Here is a 19,830-nt window from a genome sequence, read left to right on the forward strand (position 1 = left end):
AATCAAGACTCTACGCGGTAATGTCAGACCAGAGAAGTGCTGACCTCAGCAGGCAATTAGGTGCAAACTGCAGGCTGACTGGCATCCTGTCTAGGTGAATTGTGAGATTTTGTGTATGTGTGTGTGTGTAACAGAGAAATTGTGAGGAACAGAGAGAGGACTAAACAGGATGTGTGCTGGAAAGAAAAAGGTCTCCAGCCCACCCATAATGCATTTTTCCCTCTCTTATAATTGGATTTTAAAAATACATGGAGCAGCCCTTTATATGTGGTGTCAGGCTGACTGAAGACACCTCCCACTTCCTGAAATGTCTGGTTTCTCTCTTTATGTTCTCCTTTGTTGCCATCTTCACCGTTTCATCTTCCTCTTAAGTTGTCACTTTCATTAATTATGCCCTCAAATCTTCTATCTATTTTTGTCAGACCTTTACCTTAGAGCAGGAAAAAAGAAGAGCAAAATGCCAATTGCTTCCATCACATGCAGGGGGTCAACAAAAATTCCAATTTACTGGACCAGGAAAGATGAGATAGGGACAGAAGGGGGGCAGCTACATGCTGTTTTTAAGGGGTTAGAGAGGACGAGGCACAAGTTGATCTTTCAGTTTTATGTGTTTGTGGGGCAACAACACGGCTGACTTATAATGTCATAATGGGCATGTGTTGCTGTGCTCTGCGGGGTCGTGCAGCAGATGTTCTTTTTTAATGGGTAGTTTAAATTCTTGTTTTGTGGTATAACTTTCCTGTTTTTTTTAGCCTCAGATGCATGCCTGTCATGGCCTGCTTTTAAAGTTGTTTAATCCATGTAGCAATGCCAAAAGCCAATAAGCAAAATTTAGTAACAACAAAACTCTCAGTCTGATCCCTTTATTCATATCACTAATCTTATTTTTTTCTCATGAACCTGGTGTTGCCTGTCTACTTAGTTCTGTGTTAAATCCCAATATTCCAGTCTGAAAGTAAATGAGTGCAAATAGAACTCTGAAACTGATGGCAGTTTCTTTATCATAATTCAACCGTTCATATTAAACTTAACATAAAAACCTGAGTTCATTGTGATTAGAAAGAACATGAATACATTCAATAAAATAAATCTAAAAGCCCATATTTTCAAACCAGGGCATGGAGGACTGGGAATAATGCCCATGCTCTTACACATTTTGGTGTTGTCATATGGAACTCAAACCAGCTTTTCAATGGGGATGTAATGGCAAAAAATAAAATACCAAGTCAAAAATGAAGACTGGGGTAAAAAAGTGATGTCTGCATTTATTATATAACAATTGCACTTCGAATATGTGCAAATGGTGCAGTAGGTGTGCATTGAGCTTAAAATATATACGTACATAGACATTTCTAGACACTGGGAAACCAAAATGTTTGCTAGAGCCTCCACAATCTCAAAAACTTGTCACTTGGTTCCCCCTCACTACTCGTGGCATCTATGAAGCTATTATTGTTGTAAAACTATTTGCAAATGTGTACAAAGCTCTGTACACAAATCTGCAAAAAGTTGTGTACAAAGGTCCACAAATGTGTGCACTTAAAGTTGTAACTGATTCATGTGAATACCTTTACAACTTAAAGAAAAAAGAGTGAGTTTCCTGAACCAAAATAAACTAAGTCCACAATAAAAAATTGGTCTACACATTTGCAGATTAGTGCACCTATAACTGAATTATTTTCCACCTAATTCCATTTTTATCTCAGGTCTGCACAATATTGGAATAAACTTGATATGCTATAATACTGCGCCATGTTGTAATAAGGATATAAAATATGATCAATACGCTCAACCTTTTTTTATAGCTTCAAAATAAATCGAAAACGCATTTTTTAACCACTAAATTGGCTCATACAAATGTGAAGGCTGCTGATTGTAAGCTTGGGCTTCATCTAACCAAGTCACAATAGTATGAAAGCATTGCTGTAACACACAGGCCTCCGGTCATCAGGTAAAATGTACATACTGTATTCTGATTGAAAAAGCACTGCTTCTTCCATAAAGTAATTTGATCTAATTTACTGTAAGGAATTTAGACTTTTAAATATAAACCAAAAAAAAATTGAACTATAAAACTATAACTAACTTTAATGGCTTTCATGACATTTCAATGATGATAAAATTGCACCTAATAAGAGGTGAATTATTTTATTAAGTGCAATTTACTGCATCTTCTCCTGTGCATTTGAGGTATTTAAAAAATAGAGATTGATAGTTACAGGGAGGCTGGAGCATGTTTATCTGACAGAAATAGTGTATGAAATTAACAAGCTGAGTGAATTATACTCAGACATCTGGACAGAGACATGACACCTTATTACCAGCAATAATTACTCCATAAACACGGCCAATAAACCCACCAACCTGCCTGGAAAATTGCTGACACTCACAGAGACACCCATACACAAACTCAGGTAAAGCATCACACATATTCAGAGAAAAACTGGGGCTCCAGAAACTCAATGAAAGTTCACTTACTTGTGTTTCTTGAGTGAGAGCCCCATGTGTTGCTTCATCTGCTGCAGGCCATGGTAGTCCGTGTAGATGAGGTCAAAGGGGAGTGGGCCGGTCAGCGGGCAACTGCCTCTGCCTGGGGGTACACCGAGGAACCTGCAACGCGCAAGAACAAAATACAGTTTAGACAAGCAGACACATGGGGCAGAGAGAGAAGAGAGGAGGTCTACTCCAGAAATACTGAGTGCATTTTAGCCTGGAGAACCAACGGAGCCTCAGTAGCATTCATTTTTAACTCAGACTAAAATCTTTGATTCTTGCTGGAGAAAAGAAAGCAATCTACTGGAGGAAGAAAGCCTTTTCACCATAACAATCAAATGGATTTTTGTGATTTAAAAAAGTATAAATTGAGATTGTTTTTCTTTGGATGTTTTTAATTTTTTGGAATAAAAATTCATACAGATTCTTTAGGGTAGTTTATTGCTGTATGAAAAGGTTTTTTTTCCCTTAAGGCATTTAAAGGTGTTGTAGAGCATTAAGGTGACCCCAAGAAAAACTAGCAGAGATAAAACAAGCAATCTTCACCCTGCAGCAATTTCTTGTCTCACTAGCCTGAATTTTAACAACCGAATGAATGAAAACCTTCTTTACATTAATTTTCTGCCCTTAAATAGTAATTAGTCAATCAATCAATCATCAGTTTCTTTTAAAAAATATTCTGTATTGTTCAATGCTGCTTGGACACAATCCAGGGCCTGATCAACCGTGGCTGGGTTTGCCTGAGAGAGGGTGTCTGATGTTGTTAGACCCAAAACACCCGATGACCTCAGGAAACTTCACTGATGATGTGTTCAAGTGTATCCATGGATGTATCTGCATACCAATAAGATTGATGGTTTGTAGAGTAAGAACATTTAAATCACATCACACAGACCGTAAAGACCAAATAAAGACTTTCTCTCATTCTGTTCTGTAGGCAAATGGTAATCACCTCCATCTTTCCACAGGATCAGTCACACAGTTGCATCAAAGTTATTGAAACTGCTAGAAAATAAACCACAAATATTGGAAAGCGTTTAGTTTGACTTTAGGTATTAATGTTAAGTGACTTTCTCTCAGAAGTCCTCTGTGATACAGTAGAACCAGAATGATTTGTCTCAGCCAGTCAGTGGAGATCAGTCAATGTCACGAATAGGAACACCACACCATCCTAACGATCAGCAGTGGCAGAGCATCAGAGCATCTTAAACTTAAACTTCTTATAGAACTCCTAAAATGCAGTTTTATGTCTCCTTTGCTCCCATAAAAATGTCCCTAAAATCCTAACTAATTACAATAAGCTGATGAAGCTTACGCATTATAAAGGTTAATAGTAGGGCTAAATGTCATGACAGGTTTTGCTTGGGATTTCTAGCAGTTACTGAAATTTTAGTGTGAAAAGTGGAGGAATCATATCAGGATATAGGGGTGTAAAATGATGTCTTAATTTAGACATACAGCCAACTCATCTAGCATACAAAGAGAATTTTCTTGACAATAACTCATTATAATGTACAGGATAATAGTACTCTATAGTGTAGCTGGATGTTTCCACAGGTTTGTAAAACCAGGTTTGTAAAACAATTAAAGAGTGATCCAGTGGTAAATTTGACTAAGTTATAGAAATTTTCATAGTAAACAGGATTCAGAAAGTTTTAGAACCTTGTAATGTTTTTTTTTTATATATATATATATATATATTAACTTATGTGGTTTATATCAGTTTCTATTTTTTCTTTAGCCTTACTTCTGCTTAATTTAGTTTAGAAATTTGTAATTTTTTTTTACATTTTCTGGTGGAATAATAAAGAAAAATAAATTGTATGAAAAAGTATATGATTTCATTTGTTTTACACAAGCATAACAATTTTATTAAACATAAATGGCATAAACCAGTTCACTTTTTAATTAACATTCACTAGGTTATTCAATATTTTTGATTATTAGGTGGCCTGTTGGAACTATAAGATAGGACTGGTGGTACCACAATTACTTTTATATTATCCTGAAGCTAGTCATGCCTTGCCTATAAAAGAGGTCTGAATCTAAAGGCAACCTCACCATGTCTTGCCAAACGAGTATTTTGTATTTAAATGACTTATCAATGTGCAAGTCAATACTCTTTAAACTACACGTGTTTATTTTTCATTTTTAGCATCTTAATATCCTAACACTTTATGGATTTTTGTTCAGTCAGGACCACTTGGTCAAGACGCACATATGATTTGCAGCTAAAAACATCTCTTTACTAGCAGTTATCAATTAGCACTTATGTTGTTATTTATGTTTGGCAGGGTGGCTGTTTTGGGATTTCCTACGAGCCTATATGGAAAGCATCAAACAGGAACCGCTCTTCCTATGCCGATAAGGAAAGCCTAAGGCAGGGAGAGAAGCAGCAAAAACCCAGAGCAGAGCAGGCATCAATGACAACAGATGACACTGGTTAAGTCAGAAGCAAAATGAAGGAGGAGCTGGGGTGGAGGAGGGTCGCAAGAGCAGTGTGCAGAGCGAGCAGCAGAGCGATTAGTCAATAGCATGCTTAGAGCATATCAGCTTGCCGTCAGTTGCATGAGATGAACTGATCTCAATTATATGGCAGCACTTGATTCCATGGTCTGCCTTAACTCACACTACATGCTCATTTTTTTACCATAAACAGGCAAGAAACCATGTATGTTCACTTTGGTGACCTTGATTTTCCCCATAATAATTATATGCATATCTATACCGTATACATAGGATTGTCCACCAATAATACTCTTGGGCTTAAATTCTGAATTTCCAAGTATTTCAATGAGTGCCTTGTAAAGGGTTAAACCAAACTTTCTTCAACATCTAAAGAGTAATGTCCTCCACATCAGCTTCAACTCCACTAAAATCTGCTGTTTTTTAAGTGCCTGCAATACTGGAGTTATTTTTCTATGGCTGATTCTGAAAGAGACATTTTGCCAGCAATAAGTGAAAATGTATTATCATTTTTCTTGTTAGAGCTTCAAAGTCCAAATTCATAACACAATGTCAGCTGGAATCATCTGGAAAGTAAGGCATGCTGAATAACAGATTCCCATCAGCATAGTGTTTTAGTGTGAGCAGTGATAGCTGAACAGGCAAAGACTGCAGCAACACAGAAAAAAAAAACTTCTTCAGCATAAAAGCCTGTGTGACTGACAGCTAAATTCTGAAAAGTGCAGGGGGCAAACCACAGCCGTGAGGTCTAAGTACAAAATATGGATTTTTGTTTTTGAAAGAACTGTGAAGCTTTACACGAACAGATGTATACATTTTTAAAACGCATGCCCCTTAAAGAAATCAAAGCCCTTAACCCGGGGGCCGTAACACTCAACCTGCTGAGCCACACAGCAACATAAGTGAGAAAAATAGACTGAGCAGATTGCAAAAGGAGGGGAAAACTGAAGCTCAGCATGAAGAGAAATTGTATCAAAAAGTGAAGTTTAAAAATCAAATCACAGCAGAGAAAACTTCTTGCATTGTGTCCTACAAAAGGACCAAGGGTGAACTCTTGACAAAATAACACAACAGGGTGACCTGAAATAATCAAACGCCATCACTGTTTACATCTGCCCTTGCTTTGGGAAGACTCTATCAAAGTGAAATCTCTTTCCCCTGAAGTGAAGAGAGTAAAAAAAGCTATTAAAAGGAAAATTGTGTTTTGATGGAGAGCTGAATTAAAAGTGTTTGTTTATCAGATAGGATCGTATGTGTGACGCTGAGTTCAATCAAAGTCAAACCAGGAGGAGCTGGAAGGCTTTTGGCAAAACATGATTCAGACAAACAGGATGAAAAGAGCTGAATGTGTAATGACCTGGCTCTTGTACCTTACAGCAGCAACATCAACAACAACAGATGGTCAAAGCATGGAGGGAGAGAAATATAAAAAGACTAACTCACGTATTGAGACTGTGTGTGTGTTTGTGTTTGATTTGTGCTTAGCTGTAAGAAGCTGTTTTTTTGCTGTGATGTGGACCTGCTGTGTGACTGCCTGTTAGAGTCTATTTGATTCCATTAAGACCTTGAAGACACACTGTAGACACCTATACACCAGTACAAACTAAAGAAGATGGAGATATAATTATTATGTATGCTGTACACTGTGTCCACAATCACATCCTTGTTTGACTCACTTTCAACTCATTGATCATCTGTTGGCCTCTCTGTTACCGTGCCAACAGACCTGCCATTGGATACCTGACCTGTGAGTGGTCTGCTAGCTCTTACTTAGCTCTCTTTTCTATGACAGATGAGGCCAAAGGCTAATGGAGACTGTAATGTAATTCATACCCCATGTGAATTTCCTCTGGCTATGCTAGTTTCATATTGGAGTCTTTCTGGCTGCTCTGCTTATGCTAAAAGGTTATTTGATAGTGTTGTAAGGGAAGCACTAAAACGAGCTCTGCTGGCAACTGCCAACCATCAAAGTCAGCAGTGAATAAATTGAGAAAAAATGAGTTTAATGAAATGATTGAAAAAAAAATTGAAATAAAAAAGTACAACTGTTTGTTGTAGCATGCGGGGAACAGGATGTTTTATTTCTGGGCATTTGAGGCTGAAAGTACAACATCACTGAACATTTTTGCAGCTCAAATTTTCACTTTAGAATACTGACACATACATATTAAAACAATTCTTGGATATTTATGACTGTCTCTCCAGCCTTGTAAAGATGCCTCATAATAAATGATAATAATATGTTTATTTATATAGCATCTTTTAAGAACAGCAAAGTCACAAAGTGTTTTACAAAAAAGGCTAAAAGAAACAGACAACGATACAAAGTACATATGAAAAGAAACCATAGTACACAAAACAGTAAAGTCAGTAAATGCCAGTCTGAACAACTAGGTCTTAGTTGCATTTAAAAAGAGTCAACAGTGTCTACTGATCTTAAAACCAATGGAGGAGAGTTTCAGAGTCGAAACAATTACCTTAAACGCACAGTCTCCTTTGGTTTTAAGTTTGGAGTGTGGAACAACCAACAGAGCCAGATCAGAGGACCGAACAGTCCTTCTGGAACTGTAAGGGTGCAAAAGTTCTGTAGGGTAGGTTGATGCCTATCCATGCAGGGCTTTAAAAGTATAACCAAGAATTTTGAAATAGATTCTGAATGTATGGGAAGGCAGAGGAGAAAGTACAGTGTTGGTGTTACGGGTGACTTTTTGAAGACTTGGCAAAAGGGATGGGCGGTAATACAGTAATACCATATCCTGGGGTATTAAAAAAATAGCCGGGGTATTGCTTTGATTACCGTCATAAAAAACAGTGCTGGGTAATGAGAACATTTTATTTATGATATAATAAATTCCTCAAGAATGTGTCTTTTTCCACCAGCAGCACCACTGTCTACGTATCATGCTTTAAAGTGATGAATGAACTCCTGTTAATGATGTTGGGCCAATTTTGCAAAAGACAAACAGTCATATATATATATATATATATATATATATATATATATATATATATATATACTGGTGCATGGATACCCGTGTGCCGTGGTGCTGACATGGCTCTAGCACTGTGGACAATGTGAGTTTAAAAACACTTACATTCTTCTTCCTGGGTGTAAATCAGTGATGAGAAATGATAAAATTCATTAACAGTTCTATGTGCTGCATCCTGCAGCAGCCATGCGAGGCACAATTAAAACAAACAAAGGTTTTTAAAAAACATTTAGATTTATTTTTACCCATTTTGCTGTAAATGTAGATTAAGTTAATCAGTGATTGTTGGTTATTTTAGGTACTGAATTATGAGGTGATTCCTCAGCAAGAAGGAGCTCGCCATTTAAAACAAAATGCAGAAATAAATCATATTTAGAAACAATCTTTATCTATTTAAAAGCAAATGGAGCATTACTTCACATTCCCAGATCCTATAGTTTGGGATTATTCTCATACTAATTCTGAGAGGAAATGAGGGAAGAAGGAAAAGAGTGGATGCCTGTGTCATTCATGGAGAGAAAAGAGAAACTTCATTTGATCCTCTGTCCTGATTCAACATATTTTACTTAACAAGTATAAGAACAATGCTTCAACTATAAATTACTTCCAGCACTCCTGTAAACACACCATGAGCCATACATACCATACATGTGTGTGTATAAAAAATTGAGATATGAGTTTTTTTCCCCAACACCAGTGATATGTAAATCATTTTTCCTCATTCAAAAATAGCGAAATTACTTATAAAACTGAGCAGATGTTTGTTTTGTAAAAACCAATGCAACTTAACCTGGCACGCCAGATGGATGTGTATCACACATCCATCTGGGAAACCACTCATAGACAGCGTTTGGGAAAGGGCAGAGCTTTTGAAAAAAACTCTCGAAGGGTGATTGGATGAACGTTCTGTCAGGAGTGTTTCCCCTATATGCATCCAGCAGCGGTGGTTCAATTCAATAAAATGAATTCACACACACACACTCGTAAATATTTTGTATTAATTAAACAGTGTATACACACTTGATCTTGCATGGCTGTTTTGATTACTATGCAATCTCATGTTATCAACTAACAAAAACCAGCTGTAATAAATATGCGTAATCCATTTATCATGAAACATCATTCAGTCTAATTATTATTATTATTTTTTATTTTTCTGCAGGCGTCTAAAGCAGTCTCTTTATGTGTCAGCTTTCTTGGCAGAGACAGTAGAGATGTAAGGCCAGTGAGACAGAATTCTGTTGTGGTTATTTTGATTCAGCAGAAAAAGACAGTTGGACATCAAATGAAGGTAAAATGAAAACAGGCATGGACTGAAACGTGCCAACCGCTGAGAAAAAAGCAACACAACAGAATTTAAAGAGGTTTTTCTTATTCTACCAGCAGCCCATTTTATCTAATTCTTTTCCTGTAATCCCTTTCTTTTGGCAGCTATTCCACCAAAGCATATCGCCCAGGAAAGAAAATGACTTGTTTTTTTTTTTTTTTCAAATAGTCTCATTTCTCCGTTTCTTTTGTGAAGGAACACCGGAGGGCGATTTGGCTTATGAAACTCTTCTGAATAACGGCCTTTGAATGACACATTTTAACCCAGCTGAAGTGAACCGGCCGCCCATTAAATTCACCCTCTGATAGAGGTCAGTCAAATACCAACAGCCTGCTCCAGCCTTGTATAAGACAGCTCAATGGCATATAGACAAGTTTGGATGTTCTGCTGACCTTGTTATAATTTGTTTTAGATGTTGCAGATGACATATGTTGTAACATTGGTGCAATAAAATGCACAACTACTGTGAATGTTCCTAATGTCCCAATGTGTATGTGCATTATTGAAATGAAAGTGTGCAGCTTTATTACATTAACATTTCTCTAATGATGACATGTATGTATCCTTTCCAAGCCACTGTTGATAATAAGCACTTAATAGAAGCTCAGGTTGCTAGGATTAGGCTTTGGTATGCATATAATGTACTTAACACAATGTTGACATCAGTTCAGAGACATTTCAAACATCAACATTTCAGTTTTGTCTTTGAAAGGTCCAAAGATGTTAATGTATTAAAAAAAGAGATGTTAGTAATTGAGATTGAATATTGAAAAAAAAAACAATAATAACAATCAGAACCCATTTGTATCAGTTTAGATTTAGATCAACTTTGTCAAATACAACAATAATAATTAGTATAGTAAATAAAAATACTTAAACAAAGTGTACATCATGTATTAAGATGGCATCTTTAATCCAACACAGACACTCAAAACAGACATCAGTAATAGACACAGTGACACACACAAGCACACACTCACTTAGGATGGCAACCATCCCAGACACAAATCCACTGCCATGCAAGGCCACACAGGAGTCCAATTACCCAAGGTTCTCTTGTCTCCTGTCTGGCATGTAGTCAACGAGCTCACACAATGATCACACACACATACACACCAACACGCATACACAATATACTGCCATGGAGAACAAAATACACGAGTAAGGCAGAAAAGACATAATTCACTTTTCCACAAAAGTTTTTGTTTAAAAGAAATATAGGAAGGTAGACTACATTATGCTTGAAAGGAACCATACATGATAATACAAGTTCATCTTATGCTCTCAGCGTAAATTGAAGAAAATAGAGACATAGAGGCAAAACAACAGTGAGTGGAGCTGATAGTTTGTTACAGTGCCTGCTGAGAGAGGGAGATCGCCTGTCTAGGTGAGCAGTCCTGGTTGTTGACACTCACACAGCTCTAAGTCCCACTATTCACACCTGGTTTGATCCTTGTCATATCCCAATGTATCAGTGATCACCTAAACGCTTTCCTTTTTTATATGCAAACAAAGATGGAGCCCCATTCACCTTCAATAGCCCTTACAAGCAGGATATTAGTGACATACCGCGCAATGTTGTGTTAATTAGGCAGGCCTTTAACCCTATGGTTTTTGTTAATGTATACAGAGCCTCGCTTCATAAAACAAGGTGTTAAGCATGTAGAAACAGAGAAATAAAAAGATGGACCAGGCTACTTTGGCTAAATGCTAATATTAAAATATGAACCAGGTTACATGGAAAATTAACAGAAACAGTATGGCTGCATTTTGTGAACCATATCATCCATAGAAATTGTCAGTGCATTTTTTTGGGAGTATTTCTTACATGATTCAGATGCTGTGATGTCAGAGATCTCAAAATCACTGTTTTATGAAATTACTGAAATCGTGGGCTGAGTATTATACTTCATAATGTGAGTTACCCTACAATTCCCAACCCTCATTATTATTAAATAATGTAATCCACATGAAAATGCCCTTACCTTAGAGCAGTGATACTCTGTCTGTGGTTCTCAAGCCACATGTGGCTCTTTAGTGACCAGCTGCAGCTCTTTTAACCCTTTAAAGCCTGTTGTATCATATTTCATATATACTTTTGTGAGACCTCTATCTAATCAACATGATCAATCAATGAATCAAAAACCCTTTGTATACAATATGATAAATGATAAATGCCCTACAGAGGATTTACCAAAAAATTCCTGATGTATCAGTTGTGATACAAAAAAAATCTATCTGTGAAATTGTTTGGGAATTTAATCCTTTTTTTTATTTTGGTAAAAGTTAAATAAACATTTCAGTTCCAGAAAATGAGAACTTTCTGGCTATTATTTGAGTTTTTAGGCTTTAAGGGGTTAAGGCTTACTAGGAAAAAATAATCCTCATGAAAAACATTTACAAAGGTAAACACAGTCATCAGTAAAGATTCCTTGCGAGTTGCATCGATAAATCCATTTCCAACACAAAGAAGACATACTGGGAGAGCTGGAGGTGTGGAGGGCAGGTTTTAGTCATTTGGAAGTCAAAGGCAAAGCATGGAAAATAAGTGGGAAAAAAAAATAGAAAGCATCTTTTTTAAATTAACAGAGCCACAGAACTACAGTAAATGTTCAAATGTGATATAAAAACACCAAAATAGACAATCATTATTCATCAGTTCTTTGAAAAGCATCTCATAGCTCAAACTTGGCACATTCTAGTATTTAAACAAGTCTTTAGTCCAGGTGGACCTTACATAAATAAAATGATAGATGTTCATATCATTTCTTCTAACACTACAGACATTTTCATGGAGCCTGTTGCATCCTATCAAACCACACAATAATCCACCAATTTTTGTTAGATTTAATTTCAGCTATGAATCAGTTGATCTTTGGATCTACCTAACATCCCCTGTTTTGGATTGTGTCTCTTACAAAAGTAATCTTAAGACAATGTTGCTCTTGGCTAGAATAAGGCTGAGTACCACTGCCTTAGATTCTGTCTTCAGCTTTTATTTCTACAGTTTCTTACACATTCCTTCCTTTTCTGTCTCATGTTATCAGCCTTCTCAGCTTCAAAGCCTTTGCTCATTCATTACATGAAAAATCAATAGCATCTGAAATGCTTGCAATTCACTGTATATGTGTGAATGCGTGCACCTATGTGTGTCTGTGTGCGTGTTACAGTTGTGTTTTCCAAGCACGGGAATATATAGCTATTCGGCTCAATACCAAATGACTGTATTGATCTCCTGAGGAGCAATTTAGCAGGGTGTTATTAGATGCACAAAAGCACAAAATGAGCAATAACACATAGAGCCTGTGGAGAGCAATATAAGTCATTTTGCACATGGGTCTGTTACTGTATACTGTGTGTGTCATGCATGTGTCTTAATCAGATGGTGAGGTAAAAGAGATGTTGTATTCTAACTCTCTCCTGCTCCTTAGTCTGTACTTACTGTACTGTGTGAGATAGTGTGTAGGTCTGATACATCTCTCTGTCCAGTCCCGTGTCTGTGTGTGTGTTGGCTGGCCAAGTGTCACTGCGAGGTGAAGGGATTCCTCTCCTCTGCCAACACTGAGAAAACAGACGATCACCCTGGCTGAGTGCACGTGTGTCAGCACAGATGTGTTTGTCTCCATGTCACTAAAGTTGAAGGACATTCCAATCAGCACTGTCAGCTAATGTCATGCCCACCGTCCTGGCTGACAGAGGGCGAGACGGGGTCAGCAGTGAAGCAGTGAGGAGGGGGATGGAAGCAGCTGAGACTGTGACAGGCACTGCCCAGAAAGTGTGTTTATGTCTGTGTGTGTTTGTGTGTACGTGACAGATATAACCCAGCAAGTGTAAAAAATGATGATTGTTGTGTTCAGCATCAGATCCAAATCAGATCAAGGTTTTGTTGCTATCTGATGCTCTTTATTCTACTTTGCATAATTTCTGCTTCAACCAAAGAAAATTTTATTTCTTTAACAGGGAGTTTTGCATTAAAACTAACATGTTTATGTCTATAGACTTATTCATCAACCTCTAAAATCACACAAAGAAAATCCAACCAGGCATATATCCTTGACTCAGAGTGATCTATTGTGGGCTTTAAAAGAACACTGTCTTGTCTGAAATTTTTTTTCAGATGTATCACGATACAAATTATCTCTCTAAGAAAAAAATAATGCAACCATTATTTGTTTCATTACCATTTTCAAATGGACAATGGTCAGGCCAGATGCATCTTTAGAGTGCATAGATAAAAAGGAAACACTAAATATTAGGGCTGTCAAAATTGACGCGTTAATGCGGATTAATCCATCATCATGATTAATCTGATTAAAAATTTGAACCCATCTACAGCGCAGAATGACTCAAAATCCCTGTCACGTCTCTGGCAACGCATTTCGGGCAGTTTGTCCAAGTAGGGTTACTGTCGAGCATGCCGCCGCGCATGTGCAAATGGGCCGTTGCTCCAGTAGTAACAAACCAAATCAATATGGAAGACACTAAACAGCACATTGGCCCTCTTGATGAGAAATTTGAGTACAAAAAAAACCCCAAGACGGAACACTTGACCGACATAAAGTATCATGCAAATTCTGCAGGAAGGAATTTTCTTTTTACTGAAGCACTTCCAGCTTAAAATACCACATTAACGCGAAGCATACGTTCATCGGGGATTCTGCTAGCACTTTGGCAAATGCGTTGCCAAGCTTCCGACCAATCCCCCTCACAGAACGCCAAATTTAAAAGGGAGATTATGAATTAAAGTGAATATTTTTCATCAAATTGATCTGTATTGTTTCGAAATTTGACATTACCAGCTGCTTACTGGGTGCAAAACATGTCTGGCCCATCTACATTTCTAGATTTAAAAATCTGGCCCAGTTGAATTTGCAATTGAATAGCCCTGGCATATATATTCCCTTCTTTCTTGAGTCTGCTTGCTTATGCAAAATGAAACGTGATTAATATAGATTAAAAATGAATGATATTTAATCATGATTAATCTAAATTAATCCACAGCAACCCTGACATCATGCCTTGACAGCACTACTAAATATCAAAGCATCATTTTATTGTAGTACTTGTCAATAATCAGCAGGTTGAGTTTGTTTCGAGATGCTGTGAAGATGTCTGAATATAAAGAATATAATAAATATAATAAGAAAGAAATCAGGATGGTACAGTGCTAACAAAATGTTTGTAACTACAGAATTTATTACGATCCTAACTGCCTCAAAGGGATATATCAGTATTTTTTAAGTTGGGTTGTATGAGGTACCTAGCAGTAGTAGTGCATTAGCCTCTGGTGATCTCAGTGAGCATTACTCCTTTAAGAAAGACTTGCTAGTTATACCAGCCAAGAAGCTATGCTATACAGCATAACAAATGGGTACAGTTTCTCCGTGGAATTTAGCAGGTATTAGGGAAAAGCGGGCTTCAAAGCAATATTGGCTCAAGTGTACGCACTATTGAAAGCTTTTGAAGAATTTTGTTTTTTACCAAGAAAGCCTCTGTGTTTTTGTCACTATTTTGCAATGCAGGCTTTGGCTACTATGTGCTCTTGCATTGCAAATAGTGAGCAGCTGAGACCAAGAAGAAGGAAATATCTACTCTTTTCTGCAGCTAAACAAGGAGGGAAAAGTCCACTTTTTCCTGATATGTGGCTACATTCCACCTCTGAGACATGCTGCCACCTCAATCCAAGAGGAAGACAGATAGAAAGAGGTACTTTAAAAATACAACCGCTTGCTTCTGGTCAAAAGTGTGCCAAGATAATGCAGAGTAAACTTGCCAATACAGTCTCTAACATGACCAAGTAAATCATTTTTGTCATCACAGGGCCCTAGTAGTCTGTAGCTCCAGGCAATTGCCTGCCTTTGCAAGATAGTTAACCACCTCTGTTTGAAAGCAAAAGTGGTATACAGGGGAAGTGACATGATGGGGGATAGGGAGGGTGGCAAACTGAAGCAAAAGATGCAATAATATTGGATTTTATTGAAAATCTGTACATATTTATGATGTTTTCATGGCACCAGTTTCAAACCAGTACACCAAAGAAGTCTTCTGAAAGGTAACAAGGACAATTGGAGCAACAGTGTGGCATGCAAACAGAGACAGACAGACAGACAGACACGTAGTTAGTTTTTTTTTTTGAGCCATTCAAGGGTGGACTTGCTGGTATTTTTCAGGTCATTGTCCTGCTGCATAACCCAAGAGCACTTGAGCCTGAAAGCATGAACTGATGGCCGGCCGTTGGCCTTCAGGATTTTCTGGTAGACAGCAGAATTCATTGTTCCATCAATCACAGCAAGTGGTCCAGGTACTGAAGCAGCAAAGCAGCCCCAGACCATCAAACTGCCACCACCATGTTTGACTGTTGGCATGATGTTCTTTTTATCAAATGCTGTGTTATTTTTACGCCCGATGTAACAGGCCGCACACCTTCCAAAAAGTTCAACGTCAGTCCACAGAATATTTCTTCAAAAGTCTTGGGGATCATCAAGATGTTTCTTGGCAAATGTGAGACGAGCCTTTGTGTTCTTCTTTGTCAGCAGTGGTTTTGGCCTTGGAACTCTCCCATGATGCCATTTTTGCCCAGTGTCTTTCTTATGGCTGAGTCATGAACTCTGACCTTAACTGAGGCCAGTGAGACATGCAGTTCTTTGGATGTGGTTCTGGGTTCTTTTGTGACCTCCTGGATGAGTCGTCGTTGCACTCTTGGAGTCATTTTGGTTGGCCGACCACTCCTGGGAATGTTCACCACTGTTCCCAGTTTTCTCCATTTGTGGATAATGGCTCTGACTGTTGTTCACTGAAGTCCCAAAGCCTTAGAAATGGCTTTGTAACCTTTTCTAGACTGATAGATTTCAGTCACTTTGTTTCTCATTTGTTCTTGAATGTTTTTGGATTGTGGCATGATGCGTTTCTCTTTGAGATCTTGTAGCCTACTTCACTTTGTCTGACATCTTCTATTTAAGTGATTTCTTGAAATCTGGTGGTAATCAGGCCTGGGTGTGGCCAGTGAAATTGAACTCAGCTTTCCAGTTCACTCAAGATTTAACAAGGGGGGGCGATTACTTTTTCACATAGGGTCAGATAGGTTTGGATTTTTTCCCCCCTTTAATAATTCAGACACTGCATTTTGTATTTACTTGAATTGTCTTAGTAAAATATAAAAATTGGTTTGATGATCTGAAACATTTAAGTGTTATAAATATGCAAAAACATCAGGAATCAGAAAGGGGTCAAATACTTTTTCATGGCACTGTAATTAAAAACATTTACAAATTTTAAAACAGAGCACGTTGTATTGTGGGACTTTGTTAATAAGACTGTACTTCATTAAAACAAAGACCTTAAAGCAGTTACAGTGCCAAAACACTTTTTTGTCTTTAATTGTTTCAGATGGGTTCATAATATACAGTAATCCTTTATCACTAGTAGGCTGTTGTATTGAATTTGAAATATGATTTTATGATACAAAATGTCATCTTGTTGTCCATAGAGTTGATATCATGTCATGAAGAACTGGTGATTTACACTGCTTCTAAATTAGGCAGTAACATAATTCCATCTGATGTGAAGCCAAACTTCACTACCTGAACCTCATAAAATCTCACTTAAAAAACAAACAAAAAAAGAAAAAAACCCTGAGCAATTTCATTATAATGTTTACAAGAGGTCTAATATATAACGGTTTCAAAGACTGGCATAACAAATATCAAAAAGTGGAACCAAAGAAGTCTTTAATGTCTTGAAAATGTTGCCTTAGTGTTGCGTAAGGTGACATCAAAAAGTTTCTGCCTTTAAGCCTGAAGAGTTGAATCTGGTTAAAAAGTTTATCACCGTGACATGATGACAAAATTGTGCAACACCAACTTGATCCTCTTATGTGTGGACCCCGGAGGCAGGCGTAGGCAGCGTAATACTCCCGCTTTAGAGAGACAAGTCGACTTTACACGTCATAAAGTTAGGTCAGTGATGTGGGTGTGTTTGCGTGCTCTTTGGTGCATAAACGCATAGATAGCTTGAATATATAAAAAAACTGCTCTGAAAAGATAGACACATAAATCAACATGTTTTTAAATCTCAATCAAAAGATGGGGCACATACACACACACACACACACACACACACACACAAAGACACACAGACATAGGCATAATCAAACGCTGACACATCTATGTAATCATCTGTTTCCATATCCGCCTCTGATTACCACCAGCCGATGGTAATCTGTGAGCGCGCTGCCAAAGTTCCTCGAACTTGAAACGTCCAAGCTCACACACACACGCATATGTATAAGCAGATAAGCACACAATCTTGTACACAACTGCACTCTCACACTTACATACACAGCGGTGCTGGAAGCAGCTGACAGGCCCCAGTTATCAGCCAAGGCAGGGAGCACTAGATAAGGGAGCTGCAAGGCATCATAAACACCAATACAGAGACAGAGAGAGAGAGAAAGAAAGAGAGTGAGAGAGAGGGAGAGAGAGAGAGTAGAAGAAGGGATGAATCAGAGATGAAAGAAGGAAGAGGAAAAAAATTCAACACTCCTGTCAGAGATAATAAAATCCTACGATGAAGAGCCGTGATCCAGTGAGAGAGAATTAGAGTCGCTGGGGGAAGAAGACAGAGACAGGGAGAGAGAGAGAGAGATGAGGGAGCAAGGTGAAAGGAGACATGACAAGTTACCTGCAAGGGGCAGGTAGTCAAAGAGAGAGAGGGAGAAGAAGTGGGACATAGCTAGAGGGGAGAAGAGGAGGGGTGGAGTGAAAAGGGAAGGAGAAGAGGCCAAGAGAAGAAAGAGAAATCAGCAAGTGAAGAAAGCCTCTTTGTTTGGCACTATTTTGTGATGCAACATTTGGTGACGTGTTCTTCCACCACAGCGTATTGTCATTTCCTGATCAGCTGTTTGGGCATGCAGGTTTTGACAGAGATAACAACAAACTAAACTAAACTAAACCAAACAAAACAAAAACTAGTTATTGCACAAGATTTCCACTTCAAAAGCTGGTACATGGGTTTGATACAGAAGACATCCTGTAGACTGGATTTTGTCTGTATTAAAAGAATGAAGCAGCCAAAAACTTAGTTGGATGACAAATTTACATTCAACTCAGCTGGTCGGGGTCTGTTTTTACAATTAATCTCTGGAGAGTTGAAGAAAGTCTGTTAAACACAAGTATTCAGTAAGGCATTAGTTCCCAACCTGGGGGTGCCAAAATTTCAGGGGGGTGAGTGGCTCTGTTGATCTGAGGTTGTCAAAATAAGATCAGCAGACATTTTCTTAAAATCATGGTTAGACACATAATGGCAGGGTTAGAAAGCAACTTATTACATTTACTCAAAATACTGTAATTAAGCAGCTTTTTAGGCACTTGTAGGTTTTTGAGTACATTTTGAAATCAGTAAATTTTCTTATAGTTCAGTAAATTCTAACCAGAGTAACCATACTTTTATCTGAGTACAATACTCTTGTACTTTTACCATGCTGTTGACTGCACAGTAGCACATAGAGAGAGAAACATTCTACATCACATCTGGAGTGTTGATATTGCAGGTTTATTAATTTCAGAGTTGATTTTAACTCCCAAAAATATCAAGTCAATGAGTGAAATGATCTTCAACATTGAAGTTACTTGACAGTTTTGATCCACCAGTGTTAGTTCAACTCTGTAGAGTTAGCTGATCTAAGCTCTGCCCACTGTGATTTCCAATCCAGGGGGATGCGTGGTGATGTTTCCCATCATGCCCTTGGGCAGTGTTTAGTTGTGTTTGGATGTTGCCTGTTGTACAGTGATCCCTGCTTGGTTTTTGTTTTGCTCATGTGTCTGGTGGATTGTTGTTTCTGACGTAAGACATATTTGCACCATGGTTGAAGTTTTCAACTGAATTAGGGTTCCCATGTGTCTTTAGATGCTCCTATAAGATGCATAGTGCATATTCTTCATCAGGATGCATTCACACCAGCATGCACATCTCTAAAGTCTTACCCTTATGAGAAAAAAGAAATAAAAGATCATACAACTCTTCAGTATCTACTCAGTACTCATTAATTAAAGTAAACTTTAAATAAAATACTTTTTTGTGTACTTGAAAAAATGTATTGATCGCTATTCTTACTTTTACTTGTATACATTTTAACAGAGCACCTGTACTTTTACTTGACTACAATAGTCACGTACTTTTTCCACCTCTGTATAATGAATAGTTCATTGACAGATCTTTTGGCATTGACAAGGCTTTTTCTTTTGAGATTTTAACAAAGTAAACAATAAATAATTTACTTTTAATCTTTTCATGTTGATCCTGTTGGGGCCCAGCTTTTCTTAGGAATAAGTTAAGGGGTCCCTGATTAAAAAAAAAAAAAAAAAGCTGGGAACCACTGCAGTAAGGCAGGGCATCCTGGCTGAAGAATGATGCAGACTGCTAATGTATGTGAGCTGCTATCATCTGTGGTTTGAAGGCCCACTTTTGACAGCAGTGGTACTCTTGGTTAGTGGGCATGGGCTCACAGTTTGTACACCTACACCACTGGGCAACTTGGGATCTTTCAAGCTCACCAGT

At 37.8% G+C, this 19,830-nt stretch overlaps 1 protein-coding gene across 1 annotated transcript in view; it reads right to left on the minus strand.

Annotated features, from left to right (window-relative positions):
• LOC121507973 (alpha-1,6-mannosylglycoprotein 6-beta-N-acetylglucosaminyltransferase B-like) overlaps positions 1-19,830 on the minus strand; it is a 187,880-nt gene that overhangs the window by 30,935 nt on the left and 137,115 nt on the right. The window contains exon 9 of the mRNA XM_041784406.1: positions 2,479-2,610. Within this exon, the coding sequence (XP_041640340.1) occupies positions 2,479-2,610 (132 nt within the window). The remainder of the gene's footprint in view (positions 1-2,478; positions 2,611-19,830) is intronic.

The sequence above is a fragment of the Cheilinus undulatus genome, linkage group 4 (genome assembly GCF_018320785.1).
Source record: "Cheilinus undulatus linkage group 4, ASM1832078v1, whole genome shotgun sequence".
NCBI classification, from domain to species: domain Eukaryota; kingdom Metazoa; phylum Chordata; class Actinopteri; order Labriformes; family Labridae; genus Cheilinus; species Cheilinus undulatus.